Source organism: Ictidomys tridecemlineatus, chromosome 10 (genome assembly GCF_052094955.1).
Source record: "Ictidomys tridecemlineatus isolate mIctTri1 chromosome 10, mIctTri1.hap1, whole genome shotgun sequence".
In the NCBI taxonomy this organism is placed as follows: domain Eukaryota; kingdom Metazoa; phylum Chordata; class Mammalia; order Rodentia; family Sciuridae; genus Ictidomys; species Ictidomys tridecemlineatus.
In genome coordinates this window covers 61,194,718-61,216,566 of record NC_135486.1, presented here as the reverse complement: position 1 = coordinate 61,216,566, position 21,849 = coordinate 61,194,718, and the positions used below count along the sequence as shown (strand labels likewise).

The 21,849-nt window shown below is 48.5% G+C and overlaps 1 protein-coding gene across 3 annotated transcripts in view; it reads left to right on the top strand.

Moving 5' to 3' along the window:
• Nucleotides 1-21,849, top strand: part of Pcnx2 (pecanex 2) — a 175,331-nt gene that overhangs the window by 99,557 nt on the left and 53,925 nt on the right. For all 3 annotated transcript variants that reach the window (XM_078023065.1, XM_078023064.1, XM_078023066.1), the window contains 2 exons: nucleotides 9,220-9,328; nucleotides 13,843-13,972. In XM_078023065.1, the coding sequence (XP_077879191.1) occupies nucleotides 9,220-9,328; nucleotides 13,843-13,972 (239 nt within the window). The remainder of the gene's footprint in view (nucleotides 1-9,219; nucleotides 9,329-13,842; nucleotides 13,973-21,849) is intronic.

Genomic DNA, 21,849 nt, shown 5'->3' with positions numbered 1-21,849 from the left:
GACCATGAGGACAACTCAGTGTGCATGACTGAATCCAAAGGAGTCAGAGACAGGAAACTGGTGTTTGAGGAACGGAGTCTGATGTGGATGCGGAGGTTGGGCGTTGTTTTATCGCTCACTTCTCAGGGGATGGGATGTGTGGGAGGAGGGAAGGTGGCCCAGAGTTCCTCTGCTGGCTTTGCACGGGGTGTCTCAGTTTTCCTGGCTTCTCAGGAGTGTCCTTGGCTGCGCCTGCTGTCTGCTTACACTGTGGGCTCGCTCAGAACTCGGGGTCCTCTGAGTCCTTCTTGCACAACTGAGGGTAGACTACAGCCTGCTCATCTACAGATCTTTTTCATGGGACAAGCTGATGTCACCCTGCTGGCCCACTCACTACACGCTGTGATGCTATAGCTTCATGGCTTAGCAGTGCTGTGGAATTGCCAGGAAGGGCCTGCTTGGCCCCGACACGTCCTATACTCAAGACTTCCTTCCAGCTACGTGGCCAATGCTGAAATCCACTCCGGCCCCCTTCCTCCCCAGCCCCTCCTCAACCCCTCCCCAACACCCATAACCTGCGCCCCCTCTGCCTCCACAAGAGAAATGCCCACCCACAGGCCCAGGGTCTCACTTTGTTCCTGAATCTGTGGGCGGAGATGAGACCTCTTGGTAGGTGGCACAGGGGAAGGGCAGTGCCATCGGCATTTGTGGGTGCTCTCGTGAGCGGTTATGGGATAGGAGGGTAGCCCAGGTTCCGGGCTGCTGTGTTCTCTGCGGGCCCGAGGTGTCTAGCTGGAGGAGGCCGTCCACTGGAGGCCTGCTGCGATTTTCTCTGCCCCTCAGCCCACCCCTCTGCCTTCTCCCTACTGCTCTCGGTTCCTGGACTGCTCTTCACCAGGACAACACCATCGTCACCTGCTTCCTTTCTCTTTCCTTGGGTCTTTGTCTCCCTTCTTCATCCTTCTTTCTTTCCTACCATAGGTCAATCCTGTTCATCTTTCTGGAGACCTCTTGCTGAACACTTCTGGTATTCTACTAGTAAATGTGGCGCTTGCTACATGGTGACATGGTGCCTGTGTCAAGCTAAGAAGAATTCTTTTGCTGCTGATTTTCCAGGGATTTTTTTATGTGTGGGTGTTGACTTTATTTAACTTCCTTCCTGCACCAACTGAGCACCATATGGTTTTTCTTTTATGCCTTTTCAGTTTTGTAAATTACATTCACTTAAAAAAAAATCTAAGCCATTATGAGATGAACCAGATTGGATCATGATGTGTTTTTATACATTTACAGGTTCGTTTTGTAAATATTTTATTGAGGATTTTTCGACTTAAGGATGGCAACAACTATATTTTCAGCTTTCATAATATTATTCTCTGATTTCAGCTTTAAAACTAGCTCCCAATATAAACTATGGAGGCTTTCTACAATGCACATTGTAAAGCTCTATCATTTCCTCTCCACGGCTTTAGCTGACTTCTGATTGGTACTGGGGCTTTTCGTTGTAATTTATTTTTAAATATTTTCTAATTTTTACTATCATTTGTTCTTAACTAATTCATTGTTATTTTGTTGTTGTTATTACATCCAAATGCAAAGGTTTGGGGTTGTATTTTGCTATTGTATTAGCAACTTTTTGTTATTAACTTTTCATTGCAAAGCCGTGGGCATAATAGTAATGTTCAGCATTGGTGAAGAATTCCTTGATGGTTTGATAAGTCATCAATTCTTGTAAATGTACATTTGCTTGACAACTATATTCTTTTTTAGTTGGTTGTAAAGTTGAAATATACATCCCTTTTAGATGAAGCTTGTTGATTCTGTTTGTCAAGGTATTTTATGTGCTTATTTGCTGGCTGTCTGGGTAAGTGACAGGCGTGGTGGATTTGTTCATTGTTGAAGATGTGTGGATCTCTACAGCTGCTTTGAGACTGCACATGAAGTACATACAGATCAATTATCTTCTTAGTGAGTCCCCTCTTTTGTCATTATGTCCTGTTGTTTATCTATTTTTGAGTAAAAGTTTGTTTTGTCTGATATTAATACAGGTAAGCCAGCTTTCCTGTGGCTAGAATTTACCTGATACCTTTTGTTTAGGCCAGCTCTTTTGCCATGGTGACAAAAAAAAGACTTGGCAAGAACAATTGGAGGAGGAAAAGTTTATTTAGGGGCTCATGGTGTCAGAGGTCTCAGTCTGTAGACAGCAGGCTACATTCCTCAGGGCCCACAGTGAAACAGGACATCATGGCAGAAGAATGCGATGGAGGAAGGCAGTTCAGGAAATGGCCATCAGAAAGCAGAGAGAGTTCTTAACAAGGTCAAAATGTATACCAAAGGCACTCGGATTGCCCGACTTCTCCAGCCACACCCCACCTGCCTACAGTTACTACCCAGTTGACCCGTTCAAGTGGATTAATGCACATGTGTGCTTTCGTGGGATACCTCATATCTTTTTTATTTTTTATTCTTTTACCTAAAACTTTCTAGGTCATTTTGATATTTCTTATAAAAAGATCCGACAAGACTTTTCTTTCTTTCTTTTTTCTTTTTCTTTTTCTTTTTTTTTTTTTTTTTGGTACCAGGGAATGAACTCAGGGACACTCCTCCACTGAGCCACTTCCCCAGCCCTATTTTGTATTTTATTTAGAGACAGGGTTTCACTGAGTTGCTTAGTACTTTGACATTGTTAAGGCTGGCTTTGAATTTGCAATCCTCCTGCCTTAGCCTCTTGAGCCACTGGGATTACAAGCGTGGGCCACCACACTCAGCTAAGATTTTTCTTTTTAATGCACACTGAGGCTCTGTGTTTTGGTTGGCAAATTTTATCCATTTACATTTTCTATGATTACCAATATGTTTGAACTGTTTTCTAACCTGGTATTTGAATTTTATTTATAATGTTTTCCCCTCATCCTTTCCTTTCTTCCTTCTGATGAATGAAATAAACTTTCTTTGAATTGTTTTTCCCTCCAGGCAAATTATTTTTCCCTTTGGAGATAGAATATTGTATGTCCTTTAGTGCATGATTGGCCATGTGTGATGCCCAGATCAGCAGCATCGGCAGCACCTAGAAGTTATAAGAAATGCACGCTCTTGGGCTCTATCCCAGACCTGCTGAGCCAGAACTTGTGCAGGTGGGAGGCAATGTCTCTGTGGTGCAGGTTCTCCGGTTTGAAATACAAGTTTGAAATCTTCAGTTTGTTAGTGGTTACTCTTACATTATTATAAATATACTCAACTAGCATACAAAATTAAACCTTCTCCCCTTCAGACAATACGAGAACTGTAGACTTTAACTTTCTCACTTCCCACCTTAAATATTTATGATATTTCATTTCACGCTCACATGGATCATTCCTCGAATAGCTCTTCTGACATGGTGATAGTGTCCTTTCTCTAGTGTACTCTTTCACTGTTCTTTCTGAAAAGTTCTGTGGGAGTTTTGTTTTGTTTTGTCTAAAAGGTCTATGGTCTATGTTTCCACCTCTTACTTGAGCAACACTGTATTTATGTACAGAATACTAATTTGATATTTTTTTCTTAACACTTTGAAAATATTATGACATTGTCTTCCAGCATATTCTTGCCATTTGGAAGTCAGCTGTCCATCTACAACTCTTTTGTAGGTTATCTGTTAAGAAAGATGATTTTTCTCTTTGACTTTGATCTTATATGGTCTCGTTATCATATGAGTGAGGTAAATTTTCATGTGTGTGGTACAGGACTTGATGTGGTTCTTCAGTGTGGTGACCCTACATCCTGAATTCTGGGTATTTCTGGACTATCACTCAACAAGAATATCTCTTACTTCTCTCTATACTTTCCTCTGGGGACTCTAATTGCATGTATAGAGTCCTCTTCTGTCACAGGGGCCCCTTGGCCTCTCTGTTTTGTGTCCTAGGTGGTTTATTGACCATCCCGTGGGAGCTGCGTTATGGGTGCTGAGCACACAGTGTTTGCCAAGGTGGACTCCTCCTGACATGAAACTCACCCTGGTCACCAGTTACAACCACCACCTGGATGATGACATGAAATTCACCCTGGTCACCCTGGTCACCAACCACCACCTGGATGATTCATTAGGGTTATGTAATAAAATTCTATGTCACGTTTTCAGCCAGAATAGTTTGACTTAAATCTAATGTCCCAATGTGTGATCATCGTATTTTCTGTTATTGATTTGTTATTCTATCAAAGTGACACTCCCTCCCCACCAAAAGTGGGGCCCCAGGTCTGAGATGACACTGGATTTCCCTTTCCACACTCTTGAGCCTTTTCCCACTTTCCATGTGGCCCCCCATGCCCCATGTCTGACGGTCCCCCCAGTTCCTCTGTTTGCGGCCTTCAGGCCCTCAGCTGGCCCCCTGCTCATTCACTACTTGTCCCCTGGACCACCTCAGGTCTTCCTCCACTGCAGGCCCTCCAAGGATCCAGCATCCTCTCTGTTCTTTACTTCTTGACTCGACGTCCCATTGGCTCCGTCTATTTCTGTTAGCCCTTTCAGCCTCGTGTGTACCTTCAAGTTCAGGTGTTGGCAACCAGATTAGTGTGATGGTCACTGAAGTGCACATCTTCCCGAGGAGGAGAGCTGCTGGTCTGACAGCCAAGTACAGGGGCCCTGGAGTCATAGGACCAGCCCGTGGGGCATAGCCTGCATGGAGCAGGATAGAAGGTCACGCTTGGGGTTGACAGAGATCGCTGCTCTTCCACCAAATGGGGCTGTGCACGAACAGATTCCGAGACAGTGCCCGAGCATGGGCATGGCCAGTACCTGGCCCACTCTGTTCCTGGGATGGGGCAGTCCCCAGAGAAAGATGGCCTGTGCCTTACTGTAGAATGTACCATCAAGGAAGGGTTTGGGGGTCACCTTTACTTGGTGACACTTCTTTAGGATGTTTTGTGGATGTACACACTTGGCTTTACTATTTACAGCAGATGTACAACAGCATGTCTATGCTCAGCTGAAAAGATAGTGCCAAAACAGGTCATTTGAAATGACAGTATTTATGGTGGCTTTCTTTCTTTGGGAAATAGCCAAATTATCTGTTGTGACTTTCTTTCCTCTTTCCTAGTGTTTTTAGTGGAAAGAAGACAAAAAATTTGGTCTTCTCTTCTAGGCTTGTGAGGTTTGTCAAGCAGTGCAATCAAGCTGAGTTAGGATGGTGGAGATAGGAGACAGGAGTGAGGTAAGCATCACAGAAACAGAGGCCCCAAAGCCTCCTCAAAGTGTGCCATGCAGGGCTGTGACCAGGAGATGGATTAGGGGTTCTCCAGGAAGAAGAAGGTGGGAGACGCAGTTAGGATAGTACACATACTTTTTAGAGATGGCCTCAGCCTCCAGCTTCAGTGTCAGCCTCCAGCCAGTTGTATTTTAGTCCTCATTTGGCCCCATTTTGTCTCCATTTGCCCATTTTTACACCCGAGTCTTTTCCATAGGCCCTTTTTGTACATAGGCCACACAAAGAAGGCGCACAGCCAACAGGCTATATAGGGGCACGTGCTCACTGAAAGTTGACATCTATGACCTTGGCGCTACACACTGAATCCTAGTGCTTCTGGCCTCGACTAACCATAGCATGGCTAGTTCTGGCCCTGGCTACGCTCTAAACACATAACATAACCCGCAGACATTTGGGGGCTGCCCTACGGGGTGCAGATTTATGGCTGACCCACCTGGGATTTGTGTGTCAAGGTCTGCAGTGCAGTGTTAGACCTAGCATGTGGCCATGTCATGGGGAAGGTGTTGGTGAGGCCACTTGTACCACCCGACCTTAAGCATCGCATGGTTCCCTACACTGTGGACTAGCGTGGAGTGCAGAGCCACTGCACATGCTTTGCTCATGGTGATCGGGGCTTAGGCTCCACTGCACACACTGTGCTTATGGTGATCAGAGCTTAGGATCCTCTTGTGTGCAGTCGGCTCTGTTTTGGCTCCTACGGGTGCTTCATTCTCATACCCATTTTCCCCTTGGATGAGGATAGAGTGTAAAGAGAAGACGTGGAGTTGAGTCTTTTTAAGCTGGATCCTACCTTGACACACTTTAAGAATAAAGGTGTGAGCTATCTTCCTGGGAGCCATGAGCTCAGCAAGCACAGGTGGCCCCACAGGCTGCCCTTCCCTCCACGTGCAGGTCACCAGACTTGTTAGTGACTTTGTGCCTTGTTGATGGCATTTATCCTGAAAGTCTCTTCTGGGCTAGGCCGGGCTCTTCACCACTGTGGCTAGGAAGAACAGGTCCCTGGTGATGGCTGTGACCGTGGTCTGTCGTGCCTTTGCCTGTGGCCCTGCTCTGTGCTGAGTCATGGTTAGGGAGACCTTTCCCTGGTGCTGTGTGACAGCAGTACTTCCTGTTGCTATGGTTTGTAGAACTGCACTTCAAGGAGGGATATATGGTGATGGATTTTGGTTTAAGGTAGGCCAGTAACTTCCTGTGTGATCTGTACAATCCACTAAACCTCTCTGAGCATGGCTTCCTTCCCTAAAAGTTGAGAGGGTCTGGGCTTGGCGTGGGAGGAGGGGCCTTCATCCCCATTTCAAAGTGGACATGCAGGAGCAGAGCTGGAGCTGGGTGGGATGTGCTCCAGCTGCGCTCCTGGCACTGGGAGGTGAGCTCCCCGCCCCCAGCACTGGTGCTTCCTCCTGTGGGCATCCCAGAGGGGCCACTAAATACAATGTGGTCAGGAACCAGAGACCTAAAGAACTGATGCTCAGGAGATGGGCGTCTTCCGTGGTTGAGAAGAGAAGAGTCTACGTTCTCAGCCAAATAGAAGATCTTAGGAAGCCTGTGTTTCATTCTTCAGTTTCCTTGAGAAATATGAGGCACAGAGAAGGGGAAGAAGGGAGACTCCTGGGGCCCTGCTGCAATCAGAGCAGGGGCACTGGTGCTCGGAGCCCTCTGACGATTGACTGCTGGTTTTGCTTGTACATAAATACAAGTTGCTGGGCTAAGCAAAAAATAATTGTAATAGATTCACTTAATCATAATGCAGCGGAGTCGGACCCGCGAGAGTGTTAAACTTGCAGATGAGGCTCCCCAGGGCAGCCTGGCTGATTGCAGAGCTTCGCCTGACCTACTTACAGCTTTTCCAGAGGCGGCTGTGAGTCCCAGGATACACCAGTGTGCAGGGAGCCCAGTGGAGCTGCTTTCCGTGCCCTGTTCATTCAGGGCATTGGGGACCATGCCTCCCTGGAGGGCCCTTGCTCATGCTTCAGTTTTCACCTCGTGAGCCACAAGATTGGCACTTAATAACCACACCAGGAATTCTCGGCAGCAGGGTGGTGGGCAAGAGGGGTTCTGATCCGAAGACATGTGACTGGTGGAGGCAGCTGGGCCCAAATGAGCAAGGGGGTGTGACCACTTCTCCAGACCCAGAAGTGATGTGTGTGAGTGTCTCCCACATGGAACTTTCGTGTTCCTTGTCTAGTCGGGTTGATAGTGGGGAGGAAAGGCAGTGACACCAGCTTTGAAAGAGCCGGGCCTGAGTCTGGCTTAGAACTCTGGGTCTCTCCATTCATGCCAGCACCTGATGGCTGGCATGGTGAGATGGGTAGACCATTTCACGTGGACCTAAGAGGTGGGACCTCGAGCTGGTAGGTGGAGTAGCATGCTGCTTCTTTAGCTATCAGACTCCAATGGCAGAGGGCTGTGGAGCCCTGTCCACCTGGGTCCAGGAGGCCTTGGCCAGCCCTGGACTGACGTGGAGATGACCTCCCTGAGCAAACCCCAATGCTGTGGTAATCAGCCCTCTGCTGTGAAGCAAGCAGTCAAGGTGGAGGCGGTAAGTGGTCCTCGGCAAGAGCCAGATGTCCAGCTCCCTTTCTGAGTCCATCCACCATGCGTCCCCAAGCTCATCTGCGGTGGCTCTTCCTCCCCATGCCTCTCCCATCTTCTCGTGTTCCCATCCCTTCCCTCTGCCTCTCTCTTCTCTCCACCTGCAGTTCTGTGGTTATCACTCAAGCTCATTGCTAGTTCATGGCCGGTGTCCCTGGTAGGCACATAGAAGCCCAGGGCTCTCTACAAGCCAGATCTCTGTTGCCCAGGGTTGTGCGTGTGTGGGTTTCTGGGAGACCTCTCATCCTGGTTCGTCACCAGTGGCCTAGCCAAGGTGTTTATTTCTACCTTAGTGTTTATCCAGAACTAGGTTTACTCAGAACCCTGTTTATCCAGGGTACATGTGGGAGCCACAGATGCAAGATGAGACAAGTGAGGCAGGATCTGGAGAGGACTCTGCTTACCTACTTCTGCTCCCTTTGCATCTTCATACAACAAGCCCGAGTCCCCTCACCTGTGTGCTAGAACCACAGAGCTGGCTCTTGGCTGAGGTCTGAGTCCTCTTGACTCTTTGAACTGCTCCTTGACAGCTCTGTCCTCAGCCCAAGTCCAGTTTCACTCTGGCTTCCTGATGTGCTGTATAATGCTTCTTGAGTCAAATTTAATTTTTTTTCTTCTCTTCACTCGACGGCCTTGGTGGAGAATGTTTCTCATTGTCTTTTGAAAGCCAGCCAGTCTGGGGACAAGCCCTCCATCGTCCTAGGCTGCCCTGTGGTGCTGCTTGTCTGGGTACTTCTGCAGCAGCCTGCAGCACATGGTTCCTCGGTCACCTGACACAAAGCCTAAGCTGGCAGCCAGGTGGTTGGCTGACCCCTGCACCCGTCCACCCACGGACAGGCACAGTCTTGTCTCCAGCCAACTCTATGGAGCATATTCCCCCTTCCGTCTTCTTCCTCAGCCCACAGGTCCCCTGGAGCTCACTCTTCCTTTTTGCTTCTTGCCTACCAATGAGCAGCTTCTGCATCCAGCTTTGGCTTTCCTAAGTGTTTTGTAACTTTCACTTCAATGACACGGAGGTATTTTATTCAGCAAGAGCAGCTGAGCAGATGAAATGAAATTGATATTTTAAAAAACCTCAACAATGTCGAGGTTTTTAAAAATATGCTAGGTTTTGCACGAATCTCCCTGTAAAAGGTCCCATATGAAGGGAGCAGCCAAGCTGTGACAGGCAGAAACACACACCGTATCCATAGCTTTAAGGAGCAAGTCTGTTGAGATGAATAGGCAGGCTTCCTTCCAGTCCTCCTATTGCTTCTTTCAAATATCCTTAAATAGCTGTGTTGCTTACAGAACGAAGGAAAGTAAGACCAATAACAGTTTCATTGCCCCTTCCTGTGATGCATGTCCTCTAAATGACCTTGATGCGGATACCAGGGGCCTCTCTGATGAATGTCTCCTCTGCTTTCAGCTCGGGGACCTGCTGCACAAGATCCGGTTCGTGCTGACCTACGTGGCGCCCTGGCAGATGGCGTGGGGCTCCTCCTTCCACGTGTTCGCGCAGCTCTTTGCCATCCCTCGTATCCTTTCTGCTTCGGTCCTGGCCCCAAGCTGAGGTGCACATTTTACAGGGCAAGCTTTTCACTGAACCTGGCAAGAAGCAGACTTTCAAGTCTCTACAGTTACGTCTTAATGCGACATGAGGAGGCACTTTGAATCCCCTTCAGGCCACTTAGCTTTTAAAGATGTTTTGCGATTCTGAACTCTCACTGCTTCTCTGTGCATATTCAGAAGTTGCTTTTATTTTTTCTGATCCTCCCATTTCCCATGCCCAGCTCTGCATTTAGAGATCCTTCCTGTCTTTTAAATGGAAATTAACTGCTTAAATTACTTGTGGAGATTAGTGCAAACAGACCCACAGTCATTAGACACTGAGGACACGGCTGGTGTGTTCATCATGCTATCATGTATCATGTCTATTATGTTTTGATTTAATACTGGTATTTTATATATACTTCATCAATATTCAACAATCTTGAATTAGATGTACACAGAATTAACCAAATAGTTTTGAATACTGAAAAAGTATCTTGAGCACTGAGAAATTACGTTTTGTTGGTAGTGCTCTTAGCCAAGAAGGCTTGGTGTCTTTGTATATTTACATGTTTCCATAATGATAATTTGTTCCTATCCACTTCAAAACAAACTTGAGATGCCCCTTCTAAAGATCGCTTCCACACAGCTGAATTTCATGCTCATGTGTATGCTTGTATGGAGAAAGAAATTGATAAAAAGTACTCTTGAAGGCAGAGATTAATTGAAAAATTCTTGACTCAGGCCTGAAATTTTCCCTGAGAGATCTCAGCCCACTGATTCATACTCGGCAAACCTGTGTTTCCAAGATGTGGGCTGGACCCATGTCAGAATCAGGATCCTGGAGGAGCACGCTAAATCACACTGTTTAGAAACGGGGTGCGGTCTTTCACATCCCCACCTCCTGAGCTGTTCTTACCCGCAGCTGTGGTGAGAGAGAGCCTTGGTTCTCACTCTGCCACCCTCCCTGGGTACTGTTAACGGGTTGTAGCGCCTGCCTGCAGCTCCTTCCTCCTGAAATCTGCAGAAGCCTCATTAAGACAACTCATGAGGAATCTCTGGGATGGAACAGGGTATTCAGGACTAGAAACATGCCTGGCATCATCATTCTGCAGTAACAGCCTGAGTCTTATAAATGCTCTCCTCCGGGGTTATTTGTTTAAAAAAGAAGTTAAGCAGATGAGAGCTGGGCCCATAATGCCCACTGTTCTGCATTTCTATTCTTAGACCTCGTTGCTGTTGCTATTTCTGAAGTGTTTCAAGGTTGTCTGGCAGGAGATGTGAGCTCATGCTCCACCCTGCTGCCCCTTGGATGCAGGCATTCTCTACAATGGCAGGTGCTTGAGTCTCCTCAACAGGACCCTTCAAAAGAAGATGGGGCAGATTTTATGTATCTCTGCTATGTCTGAGGTCTCTTATCCAGAATTTCAAGCAGGACTAGCTAGTAGAAATCATGGCTGCTGTGCAGCTCTGCAGGGGGAGTGGCAGTAGGATTTCAGAGCCTGGTCCTGACCAGTGTGCGCAGGGCTGCTTGTGCCGCCTAGCTGGTGATGCCTCGTTAGGTGGGTTTGGTGGTCCCAGAGCTGAGCAGGGGCTGCTGGAGCGCGTGGCTTTCCGTCGCTGCCCTGGACACATGCAGCGTCCAAGGCACAAGCCCGTGTGCTGGGCACATGAGGGCACCTGAAGCAGCGTTAGCCTGGATCTCAGCTTACACACAGCATGCTCAGGCTGGGGGCTTCACTGGTGTGTAGGCGATTCTCCTAAGAAACTGAGTCACTGGAGACAGGGACTGTGTTGAGCATCTGCCTTTCAGCCTTAGAACATCCTGTCCAGCCCCATGCCTCCTTCCTAGCCTGGCCTTGGGAGTGGTGCCTGCTCCCTCCCTTTGGCTAAGGCAGGAGCCTCCATAGGAGCCACTGCCCTGATGTTGTGGCATCCAGAGCTGCTCCTGCCCTGTCCATGCACACCTCCCCACCTCTGCTCAGTCACAAAGTAGATATCTGCCACCTGGAGTCCAACAGCAGCTGCTCAGGATGTACGGGGTAAACAGCTGAGAATCAGGTGTGTTCGCCACAGACAAAGCCACCAGGCTCCTAGATGACAGCCCTGAATCCTAACTAATTTTGAAATGTTAATTATTTTATCACTCTATTAAGAAACTGTGGTCTCCATCCTGGCATTGAGAATGGAATAATTCTCTTTGTTTTGGAATTGAATTAGCTCTCGGGCCAGCGGGGCACGGTGGGGAGATTGCTTTTCCAGTACCAGCATGCCTTCCCTTCTGTTGGTGTCTGAGCTCAAACCTCCAGGGAAAGACAAGATTGCTCACCCTTCAACACCCATAGGCTGCCCAAGGCCGTTGTCTTCTGGCGACTAGACTCCCCACATTACCCCTCGTTGCCCCTCCACATGCAGTGCTGGAAGGAAGGCTGCCTTCGGTGGCTTTTTCTTTTATCTTTTAATTATCGGTGTTGATGTTTTCACTTTAAATGTGCTTTTAAAGACGTCCTGCCTATGCTAGAGGGTAAGCACTTGGCCCTCTCTGCTGGAAGGAACTGAAAAGTGTTCAGGTGACCATGCTCCTGGGGGCCCCTCTCAGCATCCCTGGGCTGGGCATAGTCTTTCCTGTTTGCTCCGAGAAAGCTGTATATTCCCAAGGTCCTCCCTCTAGGAAGCATCCCTGGAGGCCATGTGGTCACTCTTGCCCTATGCCCTCTCATGTCCTCCCCACATACTTGGCTCTCTGTTGGCTACTAGTAGTTCCTCACTTAACTTCTGGGCAACTGTGGAGAAATTTTAGAATCAAAGAAAAGAGCAGTGCCTGCCCATTCAGCACTTGGCTTTGACTGGTCCCTGTGAGCCCTGGGCACACTGGGTCCTGTGGTGACTTCCCTCCCTTCCCATCTCAGCTCTCCAGAGTCACCACCACCCACCTGGCTCTGATGTTCCTTCAACACCTAGACTCCAATGTCTCCATCCCTCTTGAATGTCTCAGAGAGTGCCATTCCCCTTTCCTTGGTGACAAGGGACATCAAGTGGGGTACCTCTGTCACCCATCACTTTCTTCTTTGGCTGAAGGCTGAAGATGCTTCCACCCCAAGACATGGGCGTTTTTGGCCTTTGGTAGCCTGTTGCTCAGTAGTTCTCCATTTGAACCCAGCTCAGCATAAATGGCTTAGCATAGCAGGGTGGTGGAGGCTCCTATCACCCTCACAGCTCAGCCCAGAGCAGAGACCTGGGTGTGAATGCAGGGAATGCTTCAAGAGAGAACAGAGAGGGTTAAAAGGAGGAGGAAAGAAAGTCACTCTTGGAGCCAAGCCTACTGGGACTGGTGGTGACCCCCTCAGGCCGCAGTGACAGCATGGGGCATTGTTTTTTGCTGCTGTTTGCTTTGGGTGCTGCCAAAAATCTGACCTTAATCTATAAGGATATCTGGGAAGGGTCTGTGGTGAGCGGCAGGCCCGCTACCACTCCAGGTGTTGAGGAGCTCCTGCCCCCAAATCATATAGCCTGGGCCAGGCCAGCGACGACCTTGGCAATGAGCATCCTCCTGTCTGTGCCTGGCATTCCCTGTCACTCCCTCCTGGAACTTTTTGAAACTGAATAAAGAAATGTGGTGCCCATGTGTGCAGCTGCAAAAGAGAATATGCAGCGTCTGCCTTCCAGGAGGGAGGGTGGCCTTGCAGCAAGTCAGTGCAGGTCTGTAGTGGGCAGCAGGCCCCTTGCTGCAGGTCAGGGAGCGACATGCATCATCGTGAGAGCCAGACAGTCTGTCCCATTGTCCTCGGCACCCAGACCCTTGCTCTTGCAGCCCAGGCTCCTGGGGCCCCACTTCCAGAGACCCACAGAGCTCAGGCCAAAGGCTCAGTGCACCATGTTCAACACTGAGCAGCCTCAGTGTTCTGACCACCCTCAGGGTGCGAAACAGCACTTGCCAGTAAGTGAGCAGCCCGTGGGAGAGGCTGAGGAGGCAGGTGGCCCTGGAGGCTAGGACTCCACGTACTCCTGTGTTTACCTGTGAACCAGACCTGCATGAGCCATCTGCGTTCAGCGTATGCAACACTCGTGTGTGTGTGTGTGTGTGTGTGTGTGTGTGTGTGTGTGTTTTCCTAATAGTGGTAAAAGACTGAGGAACAGGCGTGGCATTCCCAAACAATGCCACCTGCTTATTTTTTAAAGTGTCACTCAATCCTACTCATTTACAAAGCCACATAGTTAGTGCTCTGGTGAATGTGCACAGTGGCTTTTGTCCAGTTCATGGCCTCTTAGTTAACTCAGCCGGCTCTTCTCAGTCCTTAGACGTTGTCCATTGTACACGTCGCCTGAGAAGCATTCCGTGTGCATGGGGGTGAAGCGAGGCCACCGGGATTTGTTGGAAGCCTTGTATTTGTAATCTGTGCCTGGAGAGGTTAAGAGCCCATCCTCTGTCTTCAGTGAGAAATGGCAGCGTGAACCCAGTCAGAATCGGACAGGACCTCTCTGCCTTAACTCCAGACCCCAGACTCTGCTGTGCTGCTCTTCCAGGCGGCCGCCACCTCCATCTTCTCTGCCCCGCTGAGTCCGTTCCTGGGGAGCGTCATCTTCATCACGTCCTATGTCAGGCCGGTGAAGTTCTGGGAGAAAAACTACAAGTAAGAGCCTAAAATTTACGCTGACCCCTGTGCCCCAGGGCACCTGGAGTTCCCTGTCCCTTCCCCGTGGCAGCTCCGGCCTCCGGCTCTGTCCTCTGTGGGTGGGCAGAGCCAAGCCTGGCTCCCTGGTGACTCCTTGTTCATTGGCTGGGCTCTGGGGCCCTGGCAGGAGCACGGCTGATTGGGAATTAGTGATTAAGGTCCTTCCAGGTTTCTGCAGCTGTGAAGGAAGGGGGAGCAGCCGCTGCCGGGTCTCAGTAGGTGACCAAGGAAGGGCTGGACAGGTCTCCCCTTTCCATGTGCCGAGGTCAGCCTGAGGGCACAGTGCTTCCCTCCTGTGGTGGCCCTTCTATGAGCACCTGGCACAGGTCGGGATGACCGTGTGTCACCCCGGCTCTGTGAGATGCGGCTTCTCCTTTACTACTGGGACTGGTGGCAACCCCCTCAGGCCACAGTGACAGCATGGGGCATCGTTTTTGCTGCTGTTTGCTTTGGGTGCTGCTGCCTTGAGGAAGGTGCTCTGCCACTGAGCCTCACCCCAGCCTGGGCGTTATTTTCAGGGAATGGCTGAGTGACCCTAAGGCTCTCGTGGCTGTGCCCAGGGGACTTGGGGTCAGTGGAGGGGAGAGCTGTTAACTAGGCAGTCTCCAGCAGGTGGCACAGGACTCTGTCTTGGTGTCTCACCTGTGCTGCTGTGCCTGAGCCCAGCCCCAAGCTGTGCTCACACCTCTGGCTCTTGACCGTGTCTCAGGAGCCACTGAAGAGTCAGGAGACCATGGCTCTTGTGGGTAGTAAGAGACAGTTTACACGAATGTAAATCAGGCACCCTTCTGGTGCAGGTAGGGTTGTGTGGTAGCTACAACAGCCCTGGGCTCTATGATGCCTGGGTACACCCCTCCTCTCCATCTCTTACCACTGAGACCTCGGGCTTCTCTTCCCTCATCCCTAAAGCAGGACAGAATAATAGGATCCCCTTATAAGGAGAAAATACACCAGCATACCTAAGACCTAGGACAGGCCTGCACTCAGTAGTGTGACACTCTGCAGAGGGACTCCATCCCCAGGTGAGCTGCAGGAACAGGTGTTTCCCATGCTCACAGGAGAGCTTTCTGTTTGGGAAGGTGGAGGGCGGTCTAAGGATCCTTGCATACTTCTGCTTGGTTATTTCGCCTCCTCGCTTCCACAATTTAGCCCTCTCCAGGGCGATGGGCTTGGAGCTGAGGGCTGGTTTACGTGTGGTTCAGTGAACAGACCCTTCTGTGCAGGATTCGTGCTCCCCCGCATTACCTGGGGAGTGTTGGCCTCGGGTGGGAGGGCCTGCAGGCCTGTGGGGTCCGATGGGAATGCCTCTTCCTCACTAGGGCTCTCAGGCGGGGGCAGCGGGGAGGGGTGAAGGGGAGCAGAACACTCAGTCTGAGAGGGACCAGCGTGCCGCCTCCTGCGGCCCAACTGCCTGAATGCTCGGCAGACGGAATTCAGGACAGCAGAGCAGTGGGTACCAGGACAGGATGTGGAGGGAAATCTCGTCTGGATCCTGGGAGGCGCCTGGAAAACATAAATGTCTTTATGTTCTCATTGTCTCTTACTGAATAACAAATAACCACTAACTTCAGTGACAAAACGACAAACAGACAACTTGTTACCTCTCCTGGCTTCTGTGGGTCAGGGATTTGGGAAAGGGCTCAGCTGCATGGTGGTGACATGAGGTTGCAGTCACCAGGCGAGGAGGTAGGTGGGACTGGAAGAGCAGAGGCCCATCTCTCCAGGTGACTTCCAGGTGTGGTGACAGTCTGGGCTCCAGCATGTGGCCTCGGGGCCCAGCACAGGTGTCCTCTGGAGTAAGGTAGAATGCACATGCTTTTCTGACTGTCCTTATCCTGTTGTTTACAAGCATGTCACACATTCACCAGGTTCCAAGGGTCAGAGCTCTACCAGCTGTTGATGGACAAGTGGTCAGGTCCAAGAAGGATTTGTGGGACGAGGACATCTTTGGAAAGTAAATTTGTATCATGGTCTTCGGTAAATTCTATCCAGAATTGATGTGGACTATGTGTTACCTTCAGTTCTGGGCTGGTTCATTTTTTTATCTGTGTCTCTGGGAGGCCCTGCACACATTTGGTGTTCTGTAAAGACTTCTTAAATGAATTAAATCCAAAAATATTATGTCAGAGGGGAAGAAAATCTCAGTCTGGGTTTGCATTGCCAGAGCTAGGAAGTTCATTGCTAAACCAGCCTGCTCCTGATTACTGTGGTCTGTACATCTGTATGGGTGAGCTCTGCCTGGCGCTCACACTTAAATCCCAGGCACCCCCCACTTAAATCCCAGGCAGAATAGCAAATGCCTCATAATGGTGGAGGGCTATGTTTTTACATCCCCTGTCAGGATCTGAGAAAGCTGCAGAAACACATTCTGATGTTGTGACTTATCACCCTTCTCTTCGTATATGAACATTGACTCAATAACCAAAGAGTCATTAACATGAGACAAAGGTTTAGGCCATGAAGTATGACCGTGTGCCCAGTTATTTCAGCAACTCCTTTGTCCTGGAGGGGGACTGTGCTCAGACCTCTCAAAGAATGGAGATGCCCTCCAGCAGCGGCTTTGCTCCTCTATGTCAGAAATCTTCCATAAAAAATGAAATGCACGCAGGCATACAGCAGCTAGCTCAGAGGGAACCACGGCTGGGGGACAGTGGGCCCTGGGACCGACAGGGACAGTCTGGGTGGGAGGAAGCACCAAGTCTTGAACATTGCAAAAGAAGCAGAATTGAGCGATGAGGGGAAACTGGCAGGAGAGAGTATGAGGAATGAGAAGCGAAGTAGAGGCGTCTGAAGGGTGAGGGCCAGGGGTGAGGTCAGTCTCTGCAGCTGGGTAGGGGCGCTGGGGACAGATCTGCACTCCGCCATGCAGAGCCTGCCTGCAGAGCCTAACCTGCAGTCTATGTCACCGTCGCCTTCAGGCCATAGTAAGCACGAAACAGGCAAGACTGTAGCCCTGGCCAAAGTGACAGGCAGGAAAGCCTGGAGCTTGGTGTCCCAGAGAGCCATCACTCCTGCCCAGCCAGAGTCTCAGAGCCTGGGGCATGGGTGGCCTGGCCCCTCTGTCCAGTGGGCAGGCAGCGTGGGACATGAGCCTGATGTTGGTGGCAGCTCTGTTACCAGGAGGCAAGACCTGATGTGCAGACCCAGCATCTGACGCGAGGCCCAGGGGCAGCTCGGGGCTGAGCCTCCCCAGATACATCTGTCACTGACCCCCCTGTGACCTAGGCCAGCCCTGCCTCCTCCGTTCTCTACCCCGACTCCCAAGCAGAATACAGGTCTGGGTTTGAAAGCTGCTAGCTTGCTGAGGGATGAAAAAGCCCTTCACACGTGTCCCCAGGATGGGTTCTAACACTTGAAGCATGGTGCTGAGCTATTGTGCAGGTACATTGCAGGAGGGAGACACTTTGAGGAACTCCAGTGTGTTGAACTTCTCAGATTGCGCTGGTTTGAGCTTATTACTCATTACTTGTGTGCCTTTACTTGGGATCCTGCTCCATATTGCTGAGCAGTGGAAGTATTTGGAAAGTGCAGAGTGGAGAAGCAGACCACGGGCTGAAGCAGACCACGGGCTGCAGGGTGGCGCCCGACCTCCCACCTGCTTCCCAGCTGCCTGCACTTGCTGACTCTTCAAGGTCACCAGGAGCCACGCCTTGCAACTGACCCAGTTGATGGATGGCTGCAGGCTGTGCCAGGCAGGGACAGCAGGGGGAACTCAGCCTCTCCAGTTTGGGGAACGTGTTGAGCCGGGCCGGATTTATTCTGAACAAAGGAAGGCAAGAAATGCGCCACAGCTCTTAAACCCACGCTGTCCCAAACCCTTTCATTATGGGACTCAAATATATGTGACTTGAGAGATTTATGGGCAGGTTCGAGGCCCCTGGATGTTAGAACTCACTCCCTGGTGCTAAAAGGGCTTCCCCAGAGCAGCCAATACTCAGGTGACATTCCCAGCCACCCGAGGCAGTCTCCTTCTTCCCCAGTAAGAGAAGGCGTGGGAAGACCACCCTGTGGCTCTTTGTCATTAAAACACATTCTGTGACTGTCACTTAGGGCTGCTGACCTTATGGCCCTGAGTGTGTTTCCCAGACTCTGCTCCTGCTGAATGAGGGAGTGACGTCCCTGCCCAGGCTTTGCAGCAGCCCTGCTCCCAGGGCTCACGGTGTCCTCCCGCCTGTGCACAGGCGGCCACTCACTCTGTGAGCCCAGCCAAGCTACAGGTGCTCCCTAGTAGTGTGACAATAACCCATACGTGAGACTCTAGGACAGACCACCAGATAACCTGGTCCTCTGGATGCTCAATGCTTTGGCTCCCTTTGCCCCCGTGCTGTCCCTGAGGGTGGCTCTGGGATCACTGTTGTTTGTTCAGGCTTTGCAGAGCCGGAGCCCGTCTCACTGCAGCCGAGAAGACTCTGGGGATGCCTCAAGGTTTCCTGAGAAGGAAGGAAAGTTCTTAGTGGATCTTAAAATCATCAGGGTTGAAAATGAAGATCTTTAAAAGTCTCATTTGAAGAGAAGTCGAGACTGATAGACGGCTGGCGTTCGAGTTGTAGTTTTTCTGGATAAATGAGAACCACTGGGGACACCTGAGTATTTTTCCCCTCCCCATTGTTAAAGAACCCCTTTTGGAGGACAAGCTGGAGGGTAAAGAATGACGCTGGGGAGACACACAGTGCTCTCTTGATGTTTGTCCTGTGCTCCTGCAGCCAGGACTCCACATGCCCTGTCTCAGTATTTGAAAAAAATCAAATTTGAAAACAAATGTAAAGTTAATCCTTTTCCAACAAAAACAAAATAAGCAAAAAAAAAAAAAAAAAAAAAAAAACAGATATGCTGATGCAATGACATCAAGATGCTATCACTCATATTCCCGTGGGTAACTAGAGGGAATGCGTCACTTACCTGGGCCAGGCAATCAGGCAGGACAGAAAGGCACCCATAGGGGAAAGGAAGCAAAACCATTTCTACTCACCAGATGACGCTGTGTCATGATAAGAAGCAGGCAATGACGAGAGGGGACCATAGAATTCAGGACTTTGCTAGAAAAAAAGATGAACACACACAAATCAGTTGTATTTCTATATTCCTGCAAAGAGCAATCTGAAAATCAAACAAAGAAAACAATTCGGTTTACAACAGCATCCACAGAACAAAGTGGGTGAAGTAGAAACCATCCTCCAAAGACTGGAAATCACTGAGAATACCAAAGACACAATGACTAGGAAGACACCCCTGTTCATGAATTGAAATACTTAAAACTGTGAAGAAAGCTGTACACCCCAAACTGATCTACAGTTTATTACTATCCAAGTTACAACTGACCTGTCTGCATATGTAGCCAAGCTCATCCTAAAATTCATATGGAATTTCTTTTTTTTTCTTATAATTTTTTTTCTTTTTTTTCCTTTAATTCTTATTGTTGATTGTTCAAAACATTACATAGTTCTTGACATATCATATTTCAAACTTTGATTCAAGTGGGTTATGAACTCCCATTTTTACCCCGTATACAGATTGCAGCATCACATCAGTTACACATCCACTGTTTTGCATATTGCTATACTAGTGTCTGTTGTATTCTGCTGCCTTTCCTATCCTCTACTATCCCCCATTCCCTCCCCTCCCATCTTCTCTCTCTACCCCGTCTACTGTAATTCATTTCTCCCCCTTGTTTTTTTTCCCCTTTCCCCTCACTTCCTCTTGTATGTAATTTTGTATAACCCTGAGGGTCTCCTTCCATTTCCATGAAATTTCCCTTCTCTTTCTTTTTCCCTCCCACCTCTCACCCCTGTTTAATGTTAATCTTCTTCTCATGCTCTTCCTCCCAACTCTGTTCTTAGTTACTCTCCTTATATCAAAGAAAACATTTGGCATTTGTTTTTTAGAGATTGGCTAGTTTCACTTAGCATAATCTGTTCTAATGCCATCCATTTCCCTGCAAATTCTATGATTTTGTCATTTTTTTAATGCAGAGTAGTACTCCATTGTGTATAAATGCCACATTTTTAAAATCCATTCGTCTATTGAAGGGCATCTAGGTTGGAATTTCAATGGACCTCAAATAACCAGCCAACCTAAAACAGTGGGAAAGTTGGAGGACTCAGACTTCCCAGCTTGGGCTTCGAAACTGACTACAAAGTTACAGTGTTACTACAAACAGTGCAGTGTAGACAGGAGGACAGACCTACAGATCAACAGAATGGAATTCCGGGTCCAGGCAAGAACCTGTATATGTATGGTGAACCGACTTTTCACAGGGTGCCAAGATCATTCAGTAGAGGGTAGGACACCCTTTTAAACATCATGATCCTGATGCAGAAGAATACAGTTGTGTTCTTACTTCACACCATACACAAAAATTACTCAGAATTGATCAAATACTTTAATGTAAGAACTAAAACTATAGAACCCTTAGAAGAAAGTATAAGTCTTCACAATTTTCAATGTATCCTTTAATAAGACACAAGCAATAGAGAAAAGTCAAATAAATTGGACCTCATCCAAGTTAAAAACTTCTGTGATCAAAGACATTATCAAGAAAGTGAGAAGATAAGAAAATCAAAAACAGGTATCCAAACAAAAACCGGCGCATGAATGCTCATAGTAGCAGTATCACAGCCGACGAAAAGGAAAAGCAATTCAGGGTAGTCAGCTGGCGAATGGGTGCACAAAGTGTCATAATCCTTACAATAGAAAATCATCCTGCTACAGAGGGGACTGAAGTAATGACACATGCTAACACGCGTGGACCTTGAAAACAGCACTCTATGCCAAAGATGCTGGAACCAAAGTCCCACTATGTTGTGATGCCATCAATGTGGAATTTCCACAATAGACCGATGAGGCCAGACGGGCACTGGAGCAGGGGTGACGGGAAGTTACTATTAACTGTACAAACTTTCTTTGGGGGGTAATGAAACTGATCCAGAACAAACGGTGGTAATGGTTGCACAATATTATGAATGTTCCAGAAACCTCAGTCACACCTCAAAATGGACACGATGGTGAACTCCAGCCAGTCGGCCTTGCTGAGATGGCCCCTTCATTATGAGGGCCTGCTTGGTGAGCCCTGAGGGCACACTTGGTGGGACCTTCTCCACTCTGCTCCTCGGTCTGCGTGTCCTTCCTCAGTCTTCCTCTCTGCGGCCCCTGGGGTCCTAGATTGGGTACACTCCCACTTTGCTCCTTTGAAACTTTACCTAATGTGGGATGTTTGCCTGTCATATAATTTAGATTAACTTGGATCTAGAAATGTGACCCTTTTGCACACACAGTCATCCAGAGGGCTGGCGCGCAGTTTTCTGTCTCTACCCTTTTTCTTTTCCTTTTGTACTATGTCTGGTTTTGGAATCAGTTGCACCGTCTTCATAAAATGAACTCGGCCATGTCCCCCACCTTCTTTCTGCAGAGTACATAACTGATATCCTTCCTTAAATAGCTACAAAATATCTTGTAGGAATTTTGATAGAAATCGTGGAAACTTTTACCTCAATTTGGAGAGAGTCAATAGGTTTACTGTCTTGAATCTTCTAATCTATGAATTATGACATTTCTCTCCTCTTACTTGTCTTCTTTAAGTCCATCACATTTCTGTGTTCTTTAGCATAAAAAACATCTATATGTTTGTACCAATTCACATCTATTTCCTTTTTAAGTTTCAATAATTGTAAATATATTATGTTTTTAATTTGGGTATCCATGTGTTCATTATTAATGACTAGAAATACATTTCTTTTTTGAATGTTTATCTTGTACCCTGAAATCTAACTGAACCCTAGGAGGTTTCAATTGGTTTTGCTTGTTTGTAGATTTCTTGGGATTTTCTATGCAATCATGGC